General features: G+C 40.1%; 1 protein-coding gene across 1 annotated transcript in view; it reads left to right on the plus strand.

The window, feature by feature from the left end:
- Nucleotides 1-17005, plus strand: part of CCDC18 (coiled-coil domain containing 18) — a 44137-nt gene extending 27132 nt beyond the window's left edge. The window contains exons 19-29 of the mRNA XM_063135869.1: nucleotides 256-398; nucleotides 1009-1172; nucleotides 1420-1633; nucleotides 3657-3756; nucleotides 3934-4050; nucleotides 4225-4368; nucleotides 7591-7794; nucleotides 11626-11763; nucleotides 12480-12647; nucleotides 14219-14686; nucleotides 16691-17005. Coding sequence (XP_062991939.1) covers nucleotides 256-398; nucleotides 1009-1172; nucleotides 1420-1633; nucleotides 3657-3756; nucleotides 3934-4050; nucleotides 4225-4368; nucleotides 7591-7794; nucleotides 11626-11763; nucleotides 12480-12647; nucleotides 14219-14659 — 1833 coding nt within the window. The 3' untranslated portion in view covers nucleotides 14660-14686; nucleotides 16691-17005. The remainder of the gene's footprint in view (nucleotides 1-255; nucleotides 399-1008; nucleotides 1173-1419; nucleotides 1634-3656; nucleotides 3757-3933; nucleotides 4051-4224; nucleotides 4369-7590; nucleotides 7795-11625; nucleotides 11764-12479; nucleotides 12648-14218; nucleotides 14687-16690) is intronic.
- Nucleotides 17006-19148: the final 2143 nt, after the last annotated feature.

Here is a 19148-nt window from a genome sequence, read left to right on the forward strand (position 1 = left end):
ATAGGATTGCAGTCTAAATACACTTACTAGGCCATTGAACTCAGTGGGCCTTACTTCTGAGGGGGCATGCATAGGATTGTTTTGTCAAGCTGCAACCAGAACTCGGTGAGATTTACTCCTGAGTAACCAATATATAGTATTGGGCCGCAATCCTAAGCATGTTTATGCAGAAGTAAGTCCAATTTAATTCATTGCGGCTCACTTCCTAATGTGTGCTTAGGATTGCAACTAAAAATATGTTACTTTTTCAAATAGGTATCAAAGCTAGAGCAAGAACTTCAAAAGCAGAAGGAAAATTTGGAAGAAGAGTTGAGAAAAACAACTGAGAAACTCCATTTAGCTTCTGAAGAAGCTGATTTGAAAAGACAAAAAGTAACAGAACTTACTGGGACAATCAGGTTTGTTCTATAAATCTGGATTTGTTCTAAAAAATGGATAAATCTGTCTGTTTCGCTTTCTCTTGAATTCAGGTTTTTTAAAACAAGTTCTTTCTGTCCCAAATATGAAGATATTTGCAAATGTTTGTAAATTTTAAATCGAAACAGAATTCTCACTCATTTATAACGTTCAGAATATTTTTTTATGGAAGTGTTCTTTTAAGTTCATATTATGTATTATTTATTTTATAACTAAAAATGGTGATACTTTTCTTGAATGTACTGTGTTTTAAAGGAAAAGGTTTAAAAACAGAACTTTTACAGCACAATCCTAGCTGTGTCTACTCAGAAGTAAGCTCCATAAGATTCAGTGGGATTTCCTCCTAGATAAATATAGAAGATTGTAGCCTTAAGCAAATTAACCACTAAAGGCTGGGATACCTAAAATTATCTTGATGGTTCAGATCCATTTTGTTCTGAAACATATACATAGTTCCAGTGTCTTTAACTTCTTCGAATGATCAAACTGCATGTGTTGTAGATTTATGGAGAAAATGTATACAAGATAGTGTATCTTCAAAACACTGTTATTTCAGTTCCTTATTGAGACTTGCTAATTCTGTTTGTTTAGGCAGATTAAAATAGAGATGGATCAGTGTAAAGATGAGTTAATAGACATGGAGAAAGAATTAGTGCACTTAAGACGTGATGGTCATAATAAAGCACTAAAGCTGGGCCACTTGGAAATGACTTTGGAGCAGAAAGTCTCAGAACTACATAAAAAGACACACCAAGGTAGGCTCTCTAGTATGCCTTTTAGTAATGCTTTTGGGAGTATTCTACACAAGCTTCATTGAAATGAATGAGAGATGTTGCTTGTAGGGTACACAGTTTATATTGAAATGGTAAAGCTAAATAAAAGCATTGAAGAACAGGATAAAAATTCTAAATCAATGTAACATGTACAATGACATCATTTTTATTTATTTTTTGGTGGGGAGGATAAGCATTCTCTCTTTTTTGCTTTTAATGTGCACAAAAGTGAAAGAGTTAGAAAACAAACTACTTGTGAGTGAGACACAGCAAAAAGATACTGTGCAGGAAGTAGAAACTCTAGAGACTGACCTGCAGAATGCCAATGGGGAGCTAAAAACCGCTTTGAGACAACAGCAAGAACTTAAAGATATGATACAGAAGGCTCAGATGTCTCTGGAGGAGAAGTATGCTGCTATTCAGGAACTAACAGAGGAACTAAGGTAGGCCAACCCCTGTTACTGAACTGCATCTGTGTTCCAAACTAGTAAACTTGAAATCTGATTACAGATTTTTCTTTCAAAATTTGTGGCTGGCAACCCCTCTAGACCAAGGACTACATATTGAATTTATATGTATTTTTTTAGCAGTGAAAATGCTAGTGTTTGTAATTTTGTTTCAAATTGCTGTACTCCGTTGCCCCCAAAACGCTGCATTGCAAAGTTTTGAAATAAAACAGCTGTAAATCCTGTTTAAAGTCAGAACCTACACCAAATCGGTTCTAACATCCCAGTGGGTAACCAAGCTGATCCAAACAGACAAGCATCACTACAGACAAAATTGTAAATTGGAATCTATTTATTTTAGAAAATTACAAAATTAAAATTAAATGGTGGCATGGTGGTTATATGAGCATTAGAACTTCTTCCTGTTATTACAGGGAAAGAGAATGCAAGAAAATGTGAGATTAATTTAAAAAATTGCAACTGCCAAAGCTGGTACTACAAATTCAGCTAATAATAAAATGGCTTGAGCTTCTAGCATTGTTATGACTCCTCTGTACTATCTTTTCCTGCTTACTACTTGCAGTTTAAAACTAAACTAAAACATAATTGTTAACTCTCCCTTTTACTTCCTCCTGCACAATACTTGAATATAAAAGCTATACTAAGGCATTACTAAGTTCTGGGCATGTGAAGAATAAAGGCAGAAGCTGGAGTGAAAGGAAAAACCCAAGACTTGGAAATAATTCTAAGTCCCATCTTCAGAAATAACTCCACGTCTCAAGCTCAGAAATAATGCAAAGACTCACACTCAGAAAATATTCCAAGTTGTACCATCAGGAATACCCTAAGTCATAACTTCCAAAGTCTAAAAGTCTAAAGACCCAAATCCTTAGGTCCATTGGTCCAGAAAAGATCAGAGGCAAAGGAGCAAAATGAACTGCAGCCCTCACTATCAAGGGTCTAGAGTCTTTTAGGGACTATTTTTGTAGGTCTTTTCAAAACCCTCATTCAAGTCATTCAACCATTCCAGATGAAATTGCCCATCTTCAGTTTGAAGTAGCCTCTTCAGTTCGAAAGTATTTAACCCTTTTAGTACCAGATTAATAACAGCTCAACCTGTTCTCCAATCCATCTCCATTTGCTGGAAGAGATAGATGATGGAGACTACAAATTTGAAGCCCCAACATGAATATGGCTGAGCCCTCCTCCCTCTTGTCTCCACCTTTATCTGTGTAGGAGAAGAGAAGTGGTGAAAAAGGAGGGGGTGGCTAGGGAGAAAGCCTATGCTGCCACTTCCCACAGTATTTCTGCCATATTCCACTACAGTGAAGGTAATACTGGCAACAGGAAACAAAATAGTGCCCAGGAGCCCAGCTGATCTTCCTCTTTCCTTCTTCTGAGACATGGATGGCAAACTTCTGTGAGAAGTATGCCTGCATTCTATAGCAGTCACAGATGTGTGGGTGGGGCTGGGAAACACAGCTAAAAAATCGTTCCATTTCTCAAAAGAATTCTCTGTCTGGTTTTATCCCACAGAAACTCCCATGGTTTTAATTTGTAACCCATTGCCCAGTTTTCAAAGTTTTTTAATGTGATCCTATAGCTTTAACTGGTCATCCAGTTTTTATGAGAAATCAATGAAATTTTGATAAAGATGTGACAGGTGTTTTTCTATAAATAAGTCACTGAGAATAGACTTTCTGGAATTCAGTTTTTTAAAAATCCAGATTGAAATTTATCAACATTAAAGTATTCCAATTTAAATTAATAGGTATGTTCTCACAGTTCAGCATATATTTAGTGTTAATTCAATGCTGTGGTGATTACATGTAAGAAATTAGCTGCCTGATTTTATGCATGTTTATTCCAAAATAAATTCCACTTGGTTCCATGGAGGATTGAGGTAATCCATCCAGGTAAGCGTGCATAGGATTGGAACCTCTGGTGACAGCCATCATTTGGCTTCCTTGTTGAAAGAAAAAAAACCTCATTGTATGTTATTTTTAAATGAAAATTGCAGACAGTGCAAGGATGAACTTGAGGATAAAAAACAAGAACTTCTTGACTTGGACAAGGCACTGAAAGAAAGAAATTGGGATTTGAAACAAAGAGCGGCTCAGGTTAGAACTTTTTCAGAATAATTTGCTTAGCAAATATAATCATTTTTGGACATACTATTGGGGCTCAAATGGTAGCCACATCTCTGAGGTACATAATTTCATAAGTGGTATCAATTATGTTATAATATTTGTTTCGTGTGTTGATTTTCTCTCTCTCTTTCTTTTTCTCTCTTAAAGGTTACACAGTTGGATATGTCCATTCGTGAGCACAGGGGAGAAATGGAACAAAAAATCATTAAGTTAGAAGGAAGTTTAGAAAAAGCAGAGCTGCAGACCAAGGAATCTAATAAAAAGGTACTTTAAACAATCAAAATACCATTTCAAATAATTGTAAGTGAGAACCTGTGCAGCTCACCAGCTGTACATTTTCAACAAAAATTAAGCTGTCTACAGTATATATACTATAAAGAACTCCTGAAATAGATAGCTTCTTCATAAATTATCTTGTGGCCTATGCCATGTTTTCAGATTGAGAGTTTAGAAAGCAAGCTACAGCATTCAAAAGATGAGCTTCACGAAAAAGAGTTTAATATACTCCAACAAAATCAAGAGATAAATCGTCTTAAAAAAGAAGCTGAAAGAAAGGAGCAAAGAATATCAGATATCGAAAAGGTAAGTTTTTCTTTGCATAAATATTCTTGCCTGGCTCTCTGGCTGTGCCAGATTTTTTTAATCAGTCTAATCACTTTTAAATCAGTAAGCAATAAAAGATAGAAGTAATATGCTGCCTTTTTAATATAGGACATTTAACACTAATATCCTATGTGTGTCTATTCAGAAGTAAGTCCCATTAAGATCACTGGGGCTTACTCCTAGATAATTGTACATAGGATTGCAGCCTCAATGTGTGTGTTTCATGTCACAGTGTTCTTTTGCAAAGTAAATAATTTATCATAGAGAGGACAGAAGGACACAGATAACCGATTCTAGAGGGGAGGTATATTAGTCTGTTGGAACAAACATGATAAAGAGTCTTGTGGCACCTTAAAGACTAGGGGATCAATCCTATGCATGTTTAGACAGGAAAAAAGTCCTACAACTCCTAGCGTTTCCCAGCCAGCCATAGGATTGTTTTAACATGCATAAGATCGCATGTTAAAACATGCATAAGATTGCATCCTAAGAGATTTATTATGGCATAAGCTTTTGCGGACCAGTATCTACTTTATCAGCAAAAATAAAGTATTACCCTGAGTTGGCAGGTATATACATATAGGGCGTTACTAGACGAGGCTGTAGCGCGCGTTACCTTCCGCAGCCACGTCGAGGCTTCCAGATGACGTTCACGAGGATCCGCCGTTATCCCGCGGTGAAGCCTCTTTCTCCCGACTTTAAAAAAGTGAGTTGTAGTGCGCCTTTTCCTGCTGTCCCGCGGTAATTCGGAGTACGTGTGGGAGGATGTGAGGTCACTGCGGTCCGCACTGGTCAGGAAAAGGCGTGCTAAGGGGGAGTGGTCAGCGGCTTCGGTCAAGCCGCCTCCGCCATTTGCGCGCAGTCCGGCAGCTGGGGCAGCGCGGCGGAGCGGCTTTTTTTTTTTATTTCCCCAGTGACAGTTTGCGCAGGAACGGAGGACCGCAAAAGTGGCTGGTGACTCCTTGCGGTGGGCAGCTACCGTGGCCGCATAATGGCGGTGCTGTACGCTGCCTGTTAGTGTGGGTACCAGGCTGGCAGAGGGCAGAGCTGTTTGTGGGCTGCTGCCATGGCTACGGCCAGATGTGGGTTGGCTCCTTGGGATGGGGCACAGGGCACAGAGGCGGTCATCGCCGCCGACACCTCAGAGGCATGATGGGAGATGTAGGCACAGAGTGGCCATGCAGACGATTGACCTCGGGTCATATGACACCCGCCACGACCCCCATCAGGAAGTGAGCGCATCAATGTTGACCCTCAACAGCACCAGCAGCACTTCAGCTGGCACTGGCACTGCCGCCGCTGCCGCCGCCAGGGCCGGCGGCGGCATCGCTGACGGCTGCGCAAGTTTGCGGTCTTTCGGACGTGCGCAAACCGTGCAGCGAGCGAAAAAAAAAGCCGCGGCAATCAGGCCGGTGTGGCTGCGCAACCGTGCTCGCGGCGGCAGCAGCACAACCGGCGCAAACTTCCGCCATAAATCGAAGGCAGGTGTGGATCATGAGGCGTCACGGCTGAACGGGAAAAGCCGCTTTCACCGCTCCTCAACGACGGAACACCCGGTACGTCTAGCAACGCCCAGAGTAACATTTACACACACACACACACACACACACACACGTGTGTAACTAAGAAGTATTGCCTGAGTTTGTTTTTGTCCTCCTTCCTCCAAATCCCTTTTCCCTTTGTGTTGTGTCTTTTTGATAGTAAGCTTGAGGGCAGGGACTGTCTTATTATCGATCTTTTTGTTCTGCATGCCTTAAATACAATTAAATGCTTTAAAGAAATGAGTGTAGAGAGGGGGGAAATGTTAGCAGTGAGGTTAGAAAGGAATGAAATGCAAGAATCAGGAACTGTGATAATTATTTTATGCCTCAAATGTAAAAACAATTACAAAAGTAAAGGTTCAACCTCCTAGGACACTCTACCTCTGATCTTAAAGTGGCCATATTTAAACAGAGGAAATTCAGAGGGAAACTCTTGGTGAATTAGTTATTCAGGAAAATCAGTTGTATCAGCTGTGGCTTAAATCAAGGTATGTTTTTACAGGTGTTAAACTACCAATGTCAGTATGTTTACATTATCAACAGTGCATTGTAAACAATTATTATAATTAGTTTGACATTTGAGCTGTAATGTAATTATCAAGTTCTTCTTCGTGGTCTCTGAGCATCACACATATATGGGCTCTGCGCCTGTGCGGAGTGTCGTTCAGGAAACTTCCATAGCTGAGATGTTTTGGGTGGGAACTCCTCCGCCATGCAGTACTGCTCATGACCAAAGGGGTTCCTACCCCAATCTCCTCCGTTCTCTTTCGACCACCAACCTCGTCTGGGAAATTCTCTTCCTCTTTGAAGAATTATTACCAAAAAATTGTCTAGAGGCATTTTTATTTCACTCTTTCTTACTCTCTCTCTTGTTACCTTCTAACTTTACTTTTTACTATTATTTATGTTTTCGTTGGTTGCGATCTCTGATCACCCGAGAAGGCGCATGGTCCTCAGGGTTCCTTATAGAAAATGCATTCACATGGAACTGTAAGCCATGATTATGGCGAATCATGGCTTAGCATGAATGAGATGAGTGTTGGTGCATGCATCTCATTCTGCTTAGCTACTCCCACTAGTGAGAGCTGCTAAACAAAGCAGCAATGGTTTGTTTAGCATATATCATCAAAACCCAGGATCCTGGCTTGTTGCTCACTTTACAAGCCAGAATAACCCTAGCTTGTAAAGAGAGCCACAAGCCTGGATACTGGGTTTGGACAACACACTAAGCAAGCCACTTCTTATTTGTATAACTGTTCAGGCTAGTAGGAGGAGCCAAATGGAACCAAACATTAGGATGCAGTTCATCCATAGTAAACCAGGATTCACCAGAATCCTGGTTTAGCATTATGTGTGAATATGGCCCGTGTTTCTTGCATTTAATTTCCCTCTGATCTTGCTGCTAACATTGTTATCTAGAGCTGGCAAGTATATATACAAATGTGTGTAGAGAGAGAAAACAATCTGTGCATTTGATGAAGTGGACTCTGGTAAAGGAAAACTTATGCCTAAATAAATTTATTAGTCATTAAGGTTCCATAAGGCTGTATGTTGTTTTTTACAGATAAGATCTGGTCTTGTATGGTAACAGAAAGGAATGTTAAAAAATGGGGAGGGGAGAATACAAAACTTGTTAATGTAAATTGTTTATGCCTTTTAGAAGATGAAAGAACAAGAAAAATGCATTGCAGAACAGTACAAAGAAATACTTGATTTGGGTCAGCAACTGAGGCTTGAACGTGAACAGATGAAACACATCCATGTGGACCTACTGGAGAGTCGCCGTCAACAGGCTCAAGCTCAGAGAGATGTGGATAGAATCTCTCTTGAACTGGAAGAAATCAACCATCTCACTCATGAAAAAGTAACCACAGGTTTTGTTTTGTTTTCAGAGTACTTTCATGCCAACATAATTGGCCTGATACAGGACTGTTCCCGTGACCAATTTAATGTGTATTTGGCAACGGTAGCTTCCTCCCTTGAGTGAGAGGAAGCTACTCTTTTGTGCCTCTATGGCAAGACGGGAGAAGCGAAGCCCTAGCAAGCTGCAGCATGCCTGACTTCGATAAGTCCTTGGGCCTGGATGGGCTATTTGTGGCATTGCCATTATTGCACAGTGGCAGCAGGCTTGTGACCAGAGTTTCCCTAGTCGGACCGTTGGGAAGACAGCTTCCTTTCAGTCCCCTTGGAACTATAAAAGGAGCTGAGGCTTACATGCATTCTCACTGAACCTTCCCTGTCTTTCTATGAGTGTGTTTTATTTATATTATTATTATTTATTTATATAGCACCATCAGTGTACATGGTGCTGTACAGAGTAAAACAATAAAATAGCAAAACCCTGCCGCATAGGTTTACATTCTAATAGAATCATAATAAAACAATAAGAAGGGGAAGAGAATGCACCAAACAGGCACAGGGTAGAGTAAAACTAACAGTATAAAAGTAAGATCAAAATCAAGTTTTAAAAGCTTTAGAAAAAATAAAGTTTTTAGCTGAGCTTTTAAAACTGCGATTGAACTTGTAGTTTGCAAATATTCTGGAAGAGCGTGCCAGGCGTAAGGGGCAGCAGAAGAAAATGGACGAAGCCGAGCAAGGGAAGTAGAGACCCGTGGGCAGGCGAGAAACATGGCAGCAGAGGAGCGAAGAGCACGAGCGGGGCAGTAGTGTGAGATGAGAGAGGAGAGATAGGAAGGCGCTAGACTGTGAAAAGCTTTGTAGGTCAACAGGAGAAGTTTATATTGGATTCTGAAGTGAATTGGAAGCCAATGAAGAGATTTCAGAAGTGGAGTAACATGGTCAGAGTGGCGAGCCAAGAAGATGATCTTAGCAGCAGAGTGGTGAACAGAAACCAACGAGCTGATGTGAGAAGAAGGTTGCAGTAGTCCAACCGAGAAATAACCAATGCATGAACAAGAGTCTTGGCAGAAGAGACAAACAAAAATGATCGAATCCTGGCAATATTATACAGGAAGAAACGACAGGATTTAGCTACTGCCTCAATATGAGGAATAAAGGAGAGCGAGGAATCAAATATAAAGCCAAGACTACGCGCTTCCTTGACTGGAGTAAGTGTAACATCATTGACAGTAAGAGAGAATGAGAGGTGAGGAGAAGGTTTAGGAGGAAAAACAAGCAATTCAGTCTTTGCCATATTAAGTTTCAAACGACGATGCAGCAACCAAGCTGAGATATCTGAAAGACATGCCGAGATACAATCATGAACATCGGGAGAAAGTTCCGGATATGAAAGATATAATTGTGTATCATTGGCATACAGTTGATATTGGAGGCCATGAGATTGAATAAGCTTGCCCAAGGGCAACATGTATAAAGAAAACAACGGGCCAAGCACCGAGCCTTGCGGAACCCCTACTGAAAGGGGAAAAGAAGAAGACAAGCTATAAATAAATAAATAAATTATTAATAATTTAATAATAATAAATTATTATTAATAATAATAAATAAATTATTAAATAATTATTAAATAATAATAAATTAGTTGTTACCTGCCTCTCCCTCTGGTTCAAGGCGGGGTACAACACAAATGCAAAATACCATAAAATACATATAACTAATTAAAACTTTTAAAACTAATACATTATTAAAAGCGGCACATTATTAAAAAGGCATTAATAATAATTAAATGTATATCCCACCTTTCCATTAAAAGCAGTGCTCAAAGCAGCTAACAGAAAAGTACAAATCAAATAAAGTTATATTAAAACAATAAAACTCATTAAGCCTATGCGGCAGGGTCTTGCTATTTACTGTGTAATCTGTACAGCACCATGTACATTGATGGTGCTATATAAATAAATAATAATAATAATAATAATAAAACACATCCCAAATAGAATAACAAATAAAAGCACATCAGTAAGAAGGGGAAAAAAGCAGCTCCCACTATATTAAAACCTACTTCAGCAGCACATGCCAAGGTTTTGGTAGTGGCCAGCAGTGTAAATGCACAGCTAATGCTAGTATACAATCTACACATATTCCTGGAGATGTCTGATCTGGCCAAAGTGTTACATTTTGTTTGTTCAATATATATTTAATTCAGGGTTATGGCAGAGGGCAGCAGGGGCATATCCCCAACTTTATATATATGACAAACAAAATGACATCTCCAGGAATGGCTGCAGGTTGTACACTACCCTTAGCTGTGCAAATGGACCCCTGGACGTCTAGGTTTATTATTATTATTATTATTTATTTATTTATTTATTTATTTATTTATTTATTTATATAGCACCATCAATGTACATGGTGCTGTACAGAGTAAAACAGTAAATAGCAAGACCCTGCCGCATAGGCTTACACCCAAACTGCAAACCCTATTCAATTCAGGCTGAAACCCTATTTCCTGATCTGCCTTTTGACTAACCAGAAGCACTTCTGTCTTGTTTGGATTAAGCTTCAGTTTGTTTGCCCTCAGCCAGTTGTTACTATGACACATTATGAGTTTTATCTGGTCACTCACAATGGTATCAGTAAACAATGTGTGTCTTGGCACAAGGCCCCCACGATTTTTTTATTATTATTATTTTCTCATAGCAACTTCAGTTTGCCAGTTGCTGCTTTTATGACTTTTAAAAGTAAAATATTAAGCTAAGTGGTGTTTTGCTTTGAATAGGAACACAGCCTTCAGGATGAGGAGGCTTGTAGGTGTCTCCTTATGATGTCCAAAGGCTTTGAGTGTCCCAGAGACTCTGGGAATCCCAGACCAGTACGCTTTACTGAAATAGTGCCCAGGGAGATGGCTATACCTGGCTTTGTATGGCAAACCTTCCGCAAAGCTGTGGTTTGTTATCCTGAAACCCATGGCTTGTTCTAGGGTTGCCGGGTGGTTTGTAAACAACCCCAGCCTCCCACCCTCGTATGGTTGGTATGTCATGACAACTTCTGCCCGACAAGGATAATTATGTTAATTTGGTGACTTGCAACCAGCACATGCGGAGAGGGAAAAGAAGCCACTGTGGATTATTTTCCCTCCATGATCAGGTAAACCCTCCCATAGAGTACCTGATAGCACACGTATTTTTAAGCAAGATTTTTACTACCGGGTTAATATTTTGCTCCATACTTAAAGGATGTGCACTATACAATTTGTGTAGCAGAATAAATAGTGGCCTTTCCAAAGATTCTTTCTTGTGGGGTGACGCTGTTTTTCCTTAGTGGCTTACTAGCATTAAGACCTTCACTTTTACTGTGGTTCTCAGTGGTGGTTTTTTGTTTAATATTGCATTAGTCTGATATTTCTACTGTTATATTGCTATTCATATTTATTTATTTTGGTTATTTTATTGTTGTTTGGTTTTATGATTGTAATCCATCCTGAGAGCCTTTTCCAGTTGGGCAGTATACAAATCTAATAATAGCACCAGCCTTAACTTGCAGTAACCCTCCCATGTAATGGGAATAACCTGAGGTATTAAAGGGCTACGATTTCTCAGAAAACCCTAGAAATACCGTTAGAAATATTCATTCCTTGAATTTGCTTTAGAAAAATGTTGGTTGTTTTTTGTCTCTCATATGAACCTACTTGGAGCATACTGGGCAAACGTTTACGATGAAATGCCTATGCTTTATCCTAATAATTTTCAAACTTTGAGAGAAAACATTTTTAGTTTTAATAAGATAGGATAAAGAGATAATTGCTTATATGCTTTGCTTCATAATTTCCTTTCAGGAAAGTCATGCAAATAATTTGGCAGAACAACTGGGGGCATCTCAGGCACGGGAAACGCAGTTAGAAGCAAGAATGGAAACAGAGGTTAAGAGGCTCTCTGCAGAAATACATTCGCTAAAGCAGTCTTATATATCAGAGGTAAACCGGAATTGCCCTTCTCAATTTGTGCTGCATTGTTATGTGTATGAGAACTCACCAGTTCCTACTTTCCTTGGGGCTATAAAAGCTGGCCTCAGGTTTTACTCTTTCTTTTAAAGTTAAGTATTGCCTCTAGCACTGCAGATAGATGGAAAATACTTTACGATCCCACATCCTCCCTTCCCAAAATGTAAGCACAGCTTAAACAACAAAATTTAAGCACATGTCCCCCTCTTTTTTAAATGCAGTTTCTCAATTTTGCTGGTATATTTTCTGAATGCCGTTGAATAGCAGCACTGCCAGCAAAATGTCTGCCATTTTTTTCCCATAAAGGGAAGGTTTTAGCTCCACATTGAGCAATTGTTTCTGTAAGAATAGGGAGGAAGTTGTTAAAGTAACATGGAATTTACATTCATTTTAAATTAACATTTTGTAAAGTTACCAAATTAACATTGGCAGACAAACTGTAAAGGCATAATATTTGATTATTGAGCTAATAAAGTCATTCTAGCAGAGAATTCCGTAATTTAGATGTCATCATTCTAGCAGAGAATTCCGTAATTTAGATGTCATTAACTGGGGCTTTAGTAGTAACAAGGCTATCGTGGCCATGGCTGGATTACCAGAATGAGATGTGTTTTGAATTTGAACTATCACTTAATGATATGATTTCTCAACTTACTTTAAATCTTCGGAAAATCTCACATGAAACACAGCAAGCAAAATGGAAGCAATCGATATCAAAATCTCATCATGCTCTTGGACAACTGCAGCAGCTAAAGCAGGAGCTGGATGATGCTCAAAGCACTGTCTGCAATCTACAACTACAGCTTCAGTCAAGAAATGAGATGATTCAAGCAGCAAATGAAGCTCTTCTTCTCAAAGTGAGTTAACACGGCACTATTTTGTCTAACACAAGGCTGTCAGGCTTAAAATCCCTTCTACAAGGAGGATTTACTAACTTATCCAACTGTGTTGATGCACAAAGGAAAGAACCTAAATTGGGCTTATATATCTCTGGTACTAGTTCAGGACTTAATTAGATGTTCTCTACAGATTTCCACAATCATATCTAGAATATGAACTATGTTGCTTGATCTTGTTCTGCTAGGACAAGTCCTTTGAATGAACTCAAATAGCTCTTTATATTCTGGCCATAACACACACATGGAATGTAGGTTGCTCATCTCTAATCATTTTATGGGCACTGTCCAGTGCATGTCTATGACACTTGGACATCTGCGTTCCAAACAGCGCCCTCTCATAGCTACAGTAGAAATACTCGGTGGAGTTGGGCTGGGGAGAGAAATGATACAAAATAAATTTACAAAATTGTAGAGCATTGCTTAGGAGAAGAAGGTGGCCTTAGCTTTATAGATCAGTTTTGGCTTAGCTAGTAAAGGCTTCAACATTTTCATCCTTGAGTATTGAGGGGTCTCTTGGCCTGTAAAGGACTAAAAAAGAGTTACAAAGGGCATAGTGTAGAAGTTGCAGTGCCAGGGGTAATACTGATATTGCTGTTCACATCCAGGAAAAATGTGATTTTTCTTCTAACAGACATAGCAGCTGGGCGAAAGCTCTCTGAATTCCCTCAGCAACCAGGTGCCAACTGCACATTTTATTTCACAGATAAATTATCTGGAAACGCTCATCTTCCTACCACAATGAATTATGAGAATTAGAATCCCCGCAATACTGATGGGTAAATGTGAGGGAAAGATTGACCTGGTTCACACAACATGGCACCCTCAGGCTTTCTAATGTTAGTAGAGCCTCACTGCCTAGTTTGGGCTCTCAACATTTCCACCTAATGCACACCCACTATTCTAAGTAAGGCTGCTTAAAAGAAATGAGACCCAATGTGATTCCACAGTGGGCTGGTTTGCACTTGAGGCTGCGACATATGCAGGGTGCATGCGGCCGTCATTCTCCCCCTTCCAGTTGCATCCTTTGAGCTGTAAGAGGGAATGCCCCTTCGCAGTTTAAAGGAGCATGGTGGCACAGGGGCCTTGGCAAATATGTGTCCTCTTGAGGCTAGTTCTTCCCCTCTTCCTTTGACACTTTTCTACTGTATACTTTATTGGTTAACTGTATACAGGGCCGGACTTAGGGGTGGGTGAGCTGGACAAGGGGCCACTAAGCTGAGCTGAAGGAGGCTTCCAAGCTGAGATGAGGGAGGCACCAAGCTGTGCTGACAGGGGCACCAACATCACACCTGTACCAGGCCTCATAAAATCTTTGGGTGGCCCTGCAAAGGTGGCCATGGCAGGGGCACCAAAGGCAGTCTTCTCCTGGGGCACTATTTACCTTAAGACAGGCCCTGACTGTATATTTAGGCACCTTTTTCCAATACATAAGAACAGTCATATTCCCTTCCAGTCCCCTCACACAGAAGTCTATTAAATCTAATGTTTATTAAAGTATTAAATTGTGGTTGGTTTTTATTGCACTACAGGAATCTGAAGTAACAAGACTGCAAACTAGAATTGCAGGTCATGAAAGAACACAAGGCATCAAGCAACTATCAGACCCACAAAACCTAACTACGTGTCGGTGGTTTGATCAAGAAGTAGACTTTGCCAAGCATGCTCAGATTTCCTACTCTACTCACAGAAAATTGCGGCGTTCTACAAGCACTAATGATCTGAGCGTTGACGTTGCTGGGGATGTATTAGATCTGAAAGAGATATTTACATTAGACTCTTCAGTGGCTTGTGGGAAGCTAAAAGACGTAACTCATGCTTCACCAAAAAGTCTAAATGAATCTTCCTTTGATCCCTTGACACACATTGTAGATGAAGATTCAACTTCTGACAGTAATGATTTCCAGACTCTTAGCAGCATGCTAAAATATATCAACAAAGAGATGAAGAATACTGAAAATTCTTCCCCATAATATTCACCTGCTGCAGAGGAAAATCAAGTAAGTACTCTTGTACTATAGTGTTTCTTTGGTATCGCTGCAGTGCCCTCCACATGGGGCTACCAGTGAAGAGTGTCCAAAAGCTAGCTCCTAAATGGGACATGGAACTGAGACCATATTACACCTGTCTTGGAAGACTTGTACTGGTTGCCAGTTGTTTTCCAGGCTCATTTTAAAGTGTTTTAAACTTTTAAAGCCCTAAAGAGCTTAGGACCTGGCTATCTAAGGAACTTCCTGTCTCCGTATGGACCAATCAGGTTGTTAAGATCTGCCGGAGACACACTTCTGAGGGTTTGTTAGGGATGTGAGACTGTTACCGTTTGTCAAGCATGTGGGATAGGTGCTGTTCCCAAACTATGCAGTGCACAGTTGGCCCCAATCTCTTTTGTCTTCATACCCTTTCTGAAAACCATCTCTTTAATTTAGCCTTTAAAATTACATATTTAATTTTAGCAAAAAAAGGTGATATTTAAATGAAGATGATGATGATGATGATAATACAGTGTAACTAAAAACAGTTAAATAACTATGTTTTGGGGGGTGGGGAGATATTATCTCTTGTTCTAAGGTTTTCATTCTGTGGAGCAAACAAGGCTACCAAGATCCATTAATAAGTGTATCTCCGGGATAGATTTTTCATCATATATAAAAAGATGCAAACTCATTCAAAAATGTATTACAGCTAAAGCATGATCCTGTGCATATTAACTCAGAAGTAAGCCCCACTGTGTTCAGTAGAACTTACTTCCAGGTAAGTCTGCATAGTGAACTCAGAGGCTGACAGGCAATTGGCTCCTCTGCAATCCCCTCATCCTGCATTTTACTTAGATGGGCGTTTTTGCTCCAGAAAATGCAAGGCACACTTGAGATTTAAGATACTGAATGGCCCAGCGCTCCTGCAACATCTATATTCTGCTTTAGCCTATTAGAGTAATTGAACCAGAGACAAGGTCTTCCTAGTGACAGGCATGGACTTACTGAGAATTACTGTGGCTTCTCCAATCTTTTGAAGCAGTTTCAAGAGTGACTTCATGGTCTCCAGATATTTATTTATTTATTATATTTATTTGTATCTCACCTTTTTCCCAATCCTGGGACTCAAGGCGGCTTTACAAAATTAAAACATATACAATTAAAACATATAAACAGAAGCATCCCAAAGTTAAAAAGATATATAATAAAGCCAGCTGTAACATTAAAACATTTTAAAAAAATAAAAAGGCAAATGACAATACAAAATCCAGTGCATTATTAGAGGTCCAGACTATTCCCAAAGGCCTGCCGGAACAAAAAAGTTTTTATCTGCCTCCGGAAACATAGCAAGAAGGGAGTTCCAGATCCTTGGAGCAGCCACCGAGAAGGCCTTCTCCTGCATTCCTACCAGACGTGCCTGTGGTGATGGCGGGACCAAGAGCAGAGCCTCCCCTGAAGACCTCAGGGCACAGGCAGGCTGATAAGGGCACAGGCAGTCTTTCAGATAACTTGTACCCAAGCCAGGGCTGAATCCAGAAGTACGCCCAAGCTGCGGACCTGTGTCTTCAGGGGGAGCGTAAGCTCATCCAGCACAAGCTGAATCCCTATTCCCTGATCTGCCTTTCGACTGACCAGGAGCACCTCTGTCTTGCCTGGATTAAGCTTCAATTTGTTCGCCCTCATCCAGTCCGTTACTGCCGAAGTACAGTAATGCACCAAATTGCGGATCATATCCTTAGAACGCTTCCTGTTTTGGAAATGATTTAAAGTTAACTTTTTCAATTCAAGCTGCAGGATTTGAGGTTCTGCCATTCAATCTTTTTGTTTTAATTTCATTTTGTAAGGAACACGCCACATATCCAATGATGCACTTTAAATTGCAATTCTATGTATGTTTAGACAGCTGGCTAGGGAATGCTGGGAGTTGTAGGACTTTTTATGTTTAAACATGCATAGGATTGCACCCTTAAGTAGTCTGAGTGAATCTCATTATTAATACATGGCTTTAACTGGCAAATATGTCTATTTCAGGAACAAAGATTGTGAAGAAACAACGGGCTGGCAAGCAGTCAACAAAGGATGGATTTGTTGGCATTGTGTTTATGAGGACGTTTTAGAGAAACCATGTATATAGTTGAGATATTTATAGTGACTCACAATCCCTGCCTTATTTTTCCAGTTCTATTTTCATGATTATTGCTTTGAAGTAATTTATACAGTGATGATATTATTTTGTTACATTGACTCTTAAAGAAAAATCCAAAGGGCCTTGCTTTTTAAACATTTTCCCAATACTTTGATATTTTAACTAAACATATTACTGAATTAATAAACAAACAATTCAAATTGTATTGCTCGTTTCACCCCGCTACAACAGAATGCTTGTCATCATAACGGATGGTGTGTTTGTGTGTGTGTGTGTGTGCGTGCGTGTCTGTAGTGAGGACCTCAGGCTTGCATATTAGAAGGCAGCTGGACAACTATCTGTCAGGTATGCGTTAGGGTGGATTCCTGCATTGAGCAGGGGGTTGGACTCGATGGCCTTATAGGTGCCTTCCAACTCTACTTTTCTATGATTCTATGACTCTGAATGGTTATGTGATACATCTTCGAACCACACACGGAGGTACATTGCTATGCCTCATTGTATCCCTTGGGATCGGTGTCAGTGAGGACTAACAGTCGAATAGCAACCACTCATATATGTGTGTATGGGGAATTAAAGATCTACCCGTTGTGCATCAACTTTGCTCCCATCGGTACACATTTGTCCTGGGTTCTGTTTCTTGATCATGCTAGAGTGTGGTGGGATGGTGAGAGACTGGGAACAGAACATTGGGTTCTAGGTTTCGAGAAACGGGGAGTACTGCATAGGTAGTTAGGATTGCTTAGGAAACAATAATAATGATTCTTGTGATACTCGTAGCTTGGAGTCTCTAGGGTCTTGACATCACTGCCTAAAGCTTTCATGTATTTTGGAAACATGCAGTACCCTTGAAGTCAGATCCATGTTGGGTGCAACTTCCTTCTCCGAGAAAGTTGGAGGAGTGCTTGCTTTCAGACAGGGACAGGGAGTGCCAGGCTTGATTGGAGCCATGAGCAAGTTGTCCTCCAGAGAGCACGTCCGGAGCGAAGAATCAGAACAGCACAGCTCCAGCTTCCAGGTACATCCTTGGCCCAGTGCTGTGAAGAGAAGTACTGAGTGAGGCAACTACAGCTGTTGCCACTGCCATCTTTATAGTTTTGGCCTATTTTTAAAAAAGAGGATAAAAATTTTAAAAGGCTGCTGGCTTCTGCTTTTACCCCCATCATACTGGGTGTTGAAGCCAAGCCTGTTTTCAGCCAGCTTCAGGTTTTTTTAGGTTCTTTGGGCGAGGGGCCTCAACTGAACCCCACTCCTACTCCTCTTTCTCATTATTGCTACCGCTTGCTTGCTTGACAGGCAGAGCGCCAGCAAGCATGTAGGCCGTGGCATCTTCTGCTCCTCACCACCACCACTGTTGTCCGGGCCAAAGCAAGAGGCAGGTGAGCAAGTAGGTTGCCAGGGCGAAGAGGAGGAGCAAGTCCAGGAGGCTCTTCTCTGTGGGCTTCTGCTGGGCTGTGGGGCCTCGGCAGGTGCGTTACCACAAGCATACTGTTGCTGCCTGCTCTACTTTCAGCCAGTTTATTCCCACTGGACGTAAATGGAATTTTAAATTGTGTTAAATAAATTATTCACTGAGCTCATAGATTGCAGCATCAACCATTTACTTGCTTTATAAAGTCATCAAAGATTCCCTTCTTCCCCTACCTAACTCCCTAACCAAGATATCCCATACCAGTTCAGAAATACTAAGCAGTCAGATGGCCTTCCTGACAGTAATGGTTTAATTTGTTTTTAGCTGTGTATATTTATTGTTTTATATTGTATGATTTTATCTGTACGCCGCCCTGAGATCCTAGTGATATAGGGCAGGATACAAATGTTTTAAATAAATAAATAGCAGGAGCAGAGTGGGGGTTGTGTGAATACAATATTTTTGTGAACCGCCCAGAGAGCTCCGGCTATTGGGCGGTATAGAAATGTAATAAATAAATAAATACTCCCAGCATGCTAAGATCTTCTGCATCAATAACGAATTATATAATCAATGAAGAATGATAGAATGCATTCTTTCTGTTAGTTTTAGATATATGGATTGGAGTATAATTTAACTTGCAAACACTTTTATTTTGTTGCAGCCTCAAAGCCAGTTCCTCATTCAAGCAGTTGACCCCTCATGGAAAAAATTCTAAATGCCCTCCTGAGCTATACAAAATATATCGCTTAACAAGTAAACACCTGCATTATATTCAGCGAAGGAAACTATTTGGCTGTTTTAGCCTATGAACCAATAATGTTTTTCCAACGATCAATAAAGCACTTCATATTTTAAAATGCATTTTCAGAAATGCTGAACACTGTTATTAAAATAGTATTTTACCATGCAAGAAAAATGCTTTTGATTCT

The sequence above is a fragment of the Elgaria multicarinata genome, chromosome 1, assembly GCF_023053635.1.
Source record: "Elgaria multicarinata webbii isolate HBS135686 ecotype San Diego chromosome 1, rElgMul1.1.pri, whole genome shotgun sequence".
NCBI classification, from domain to species: Eukaryota; Metazoa; Chordata; class Lepidosauria; order Squamata; family Anguidae; genus Elgaria; species Elgaria multicarinata.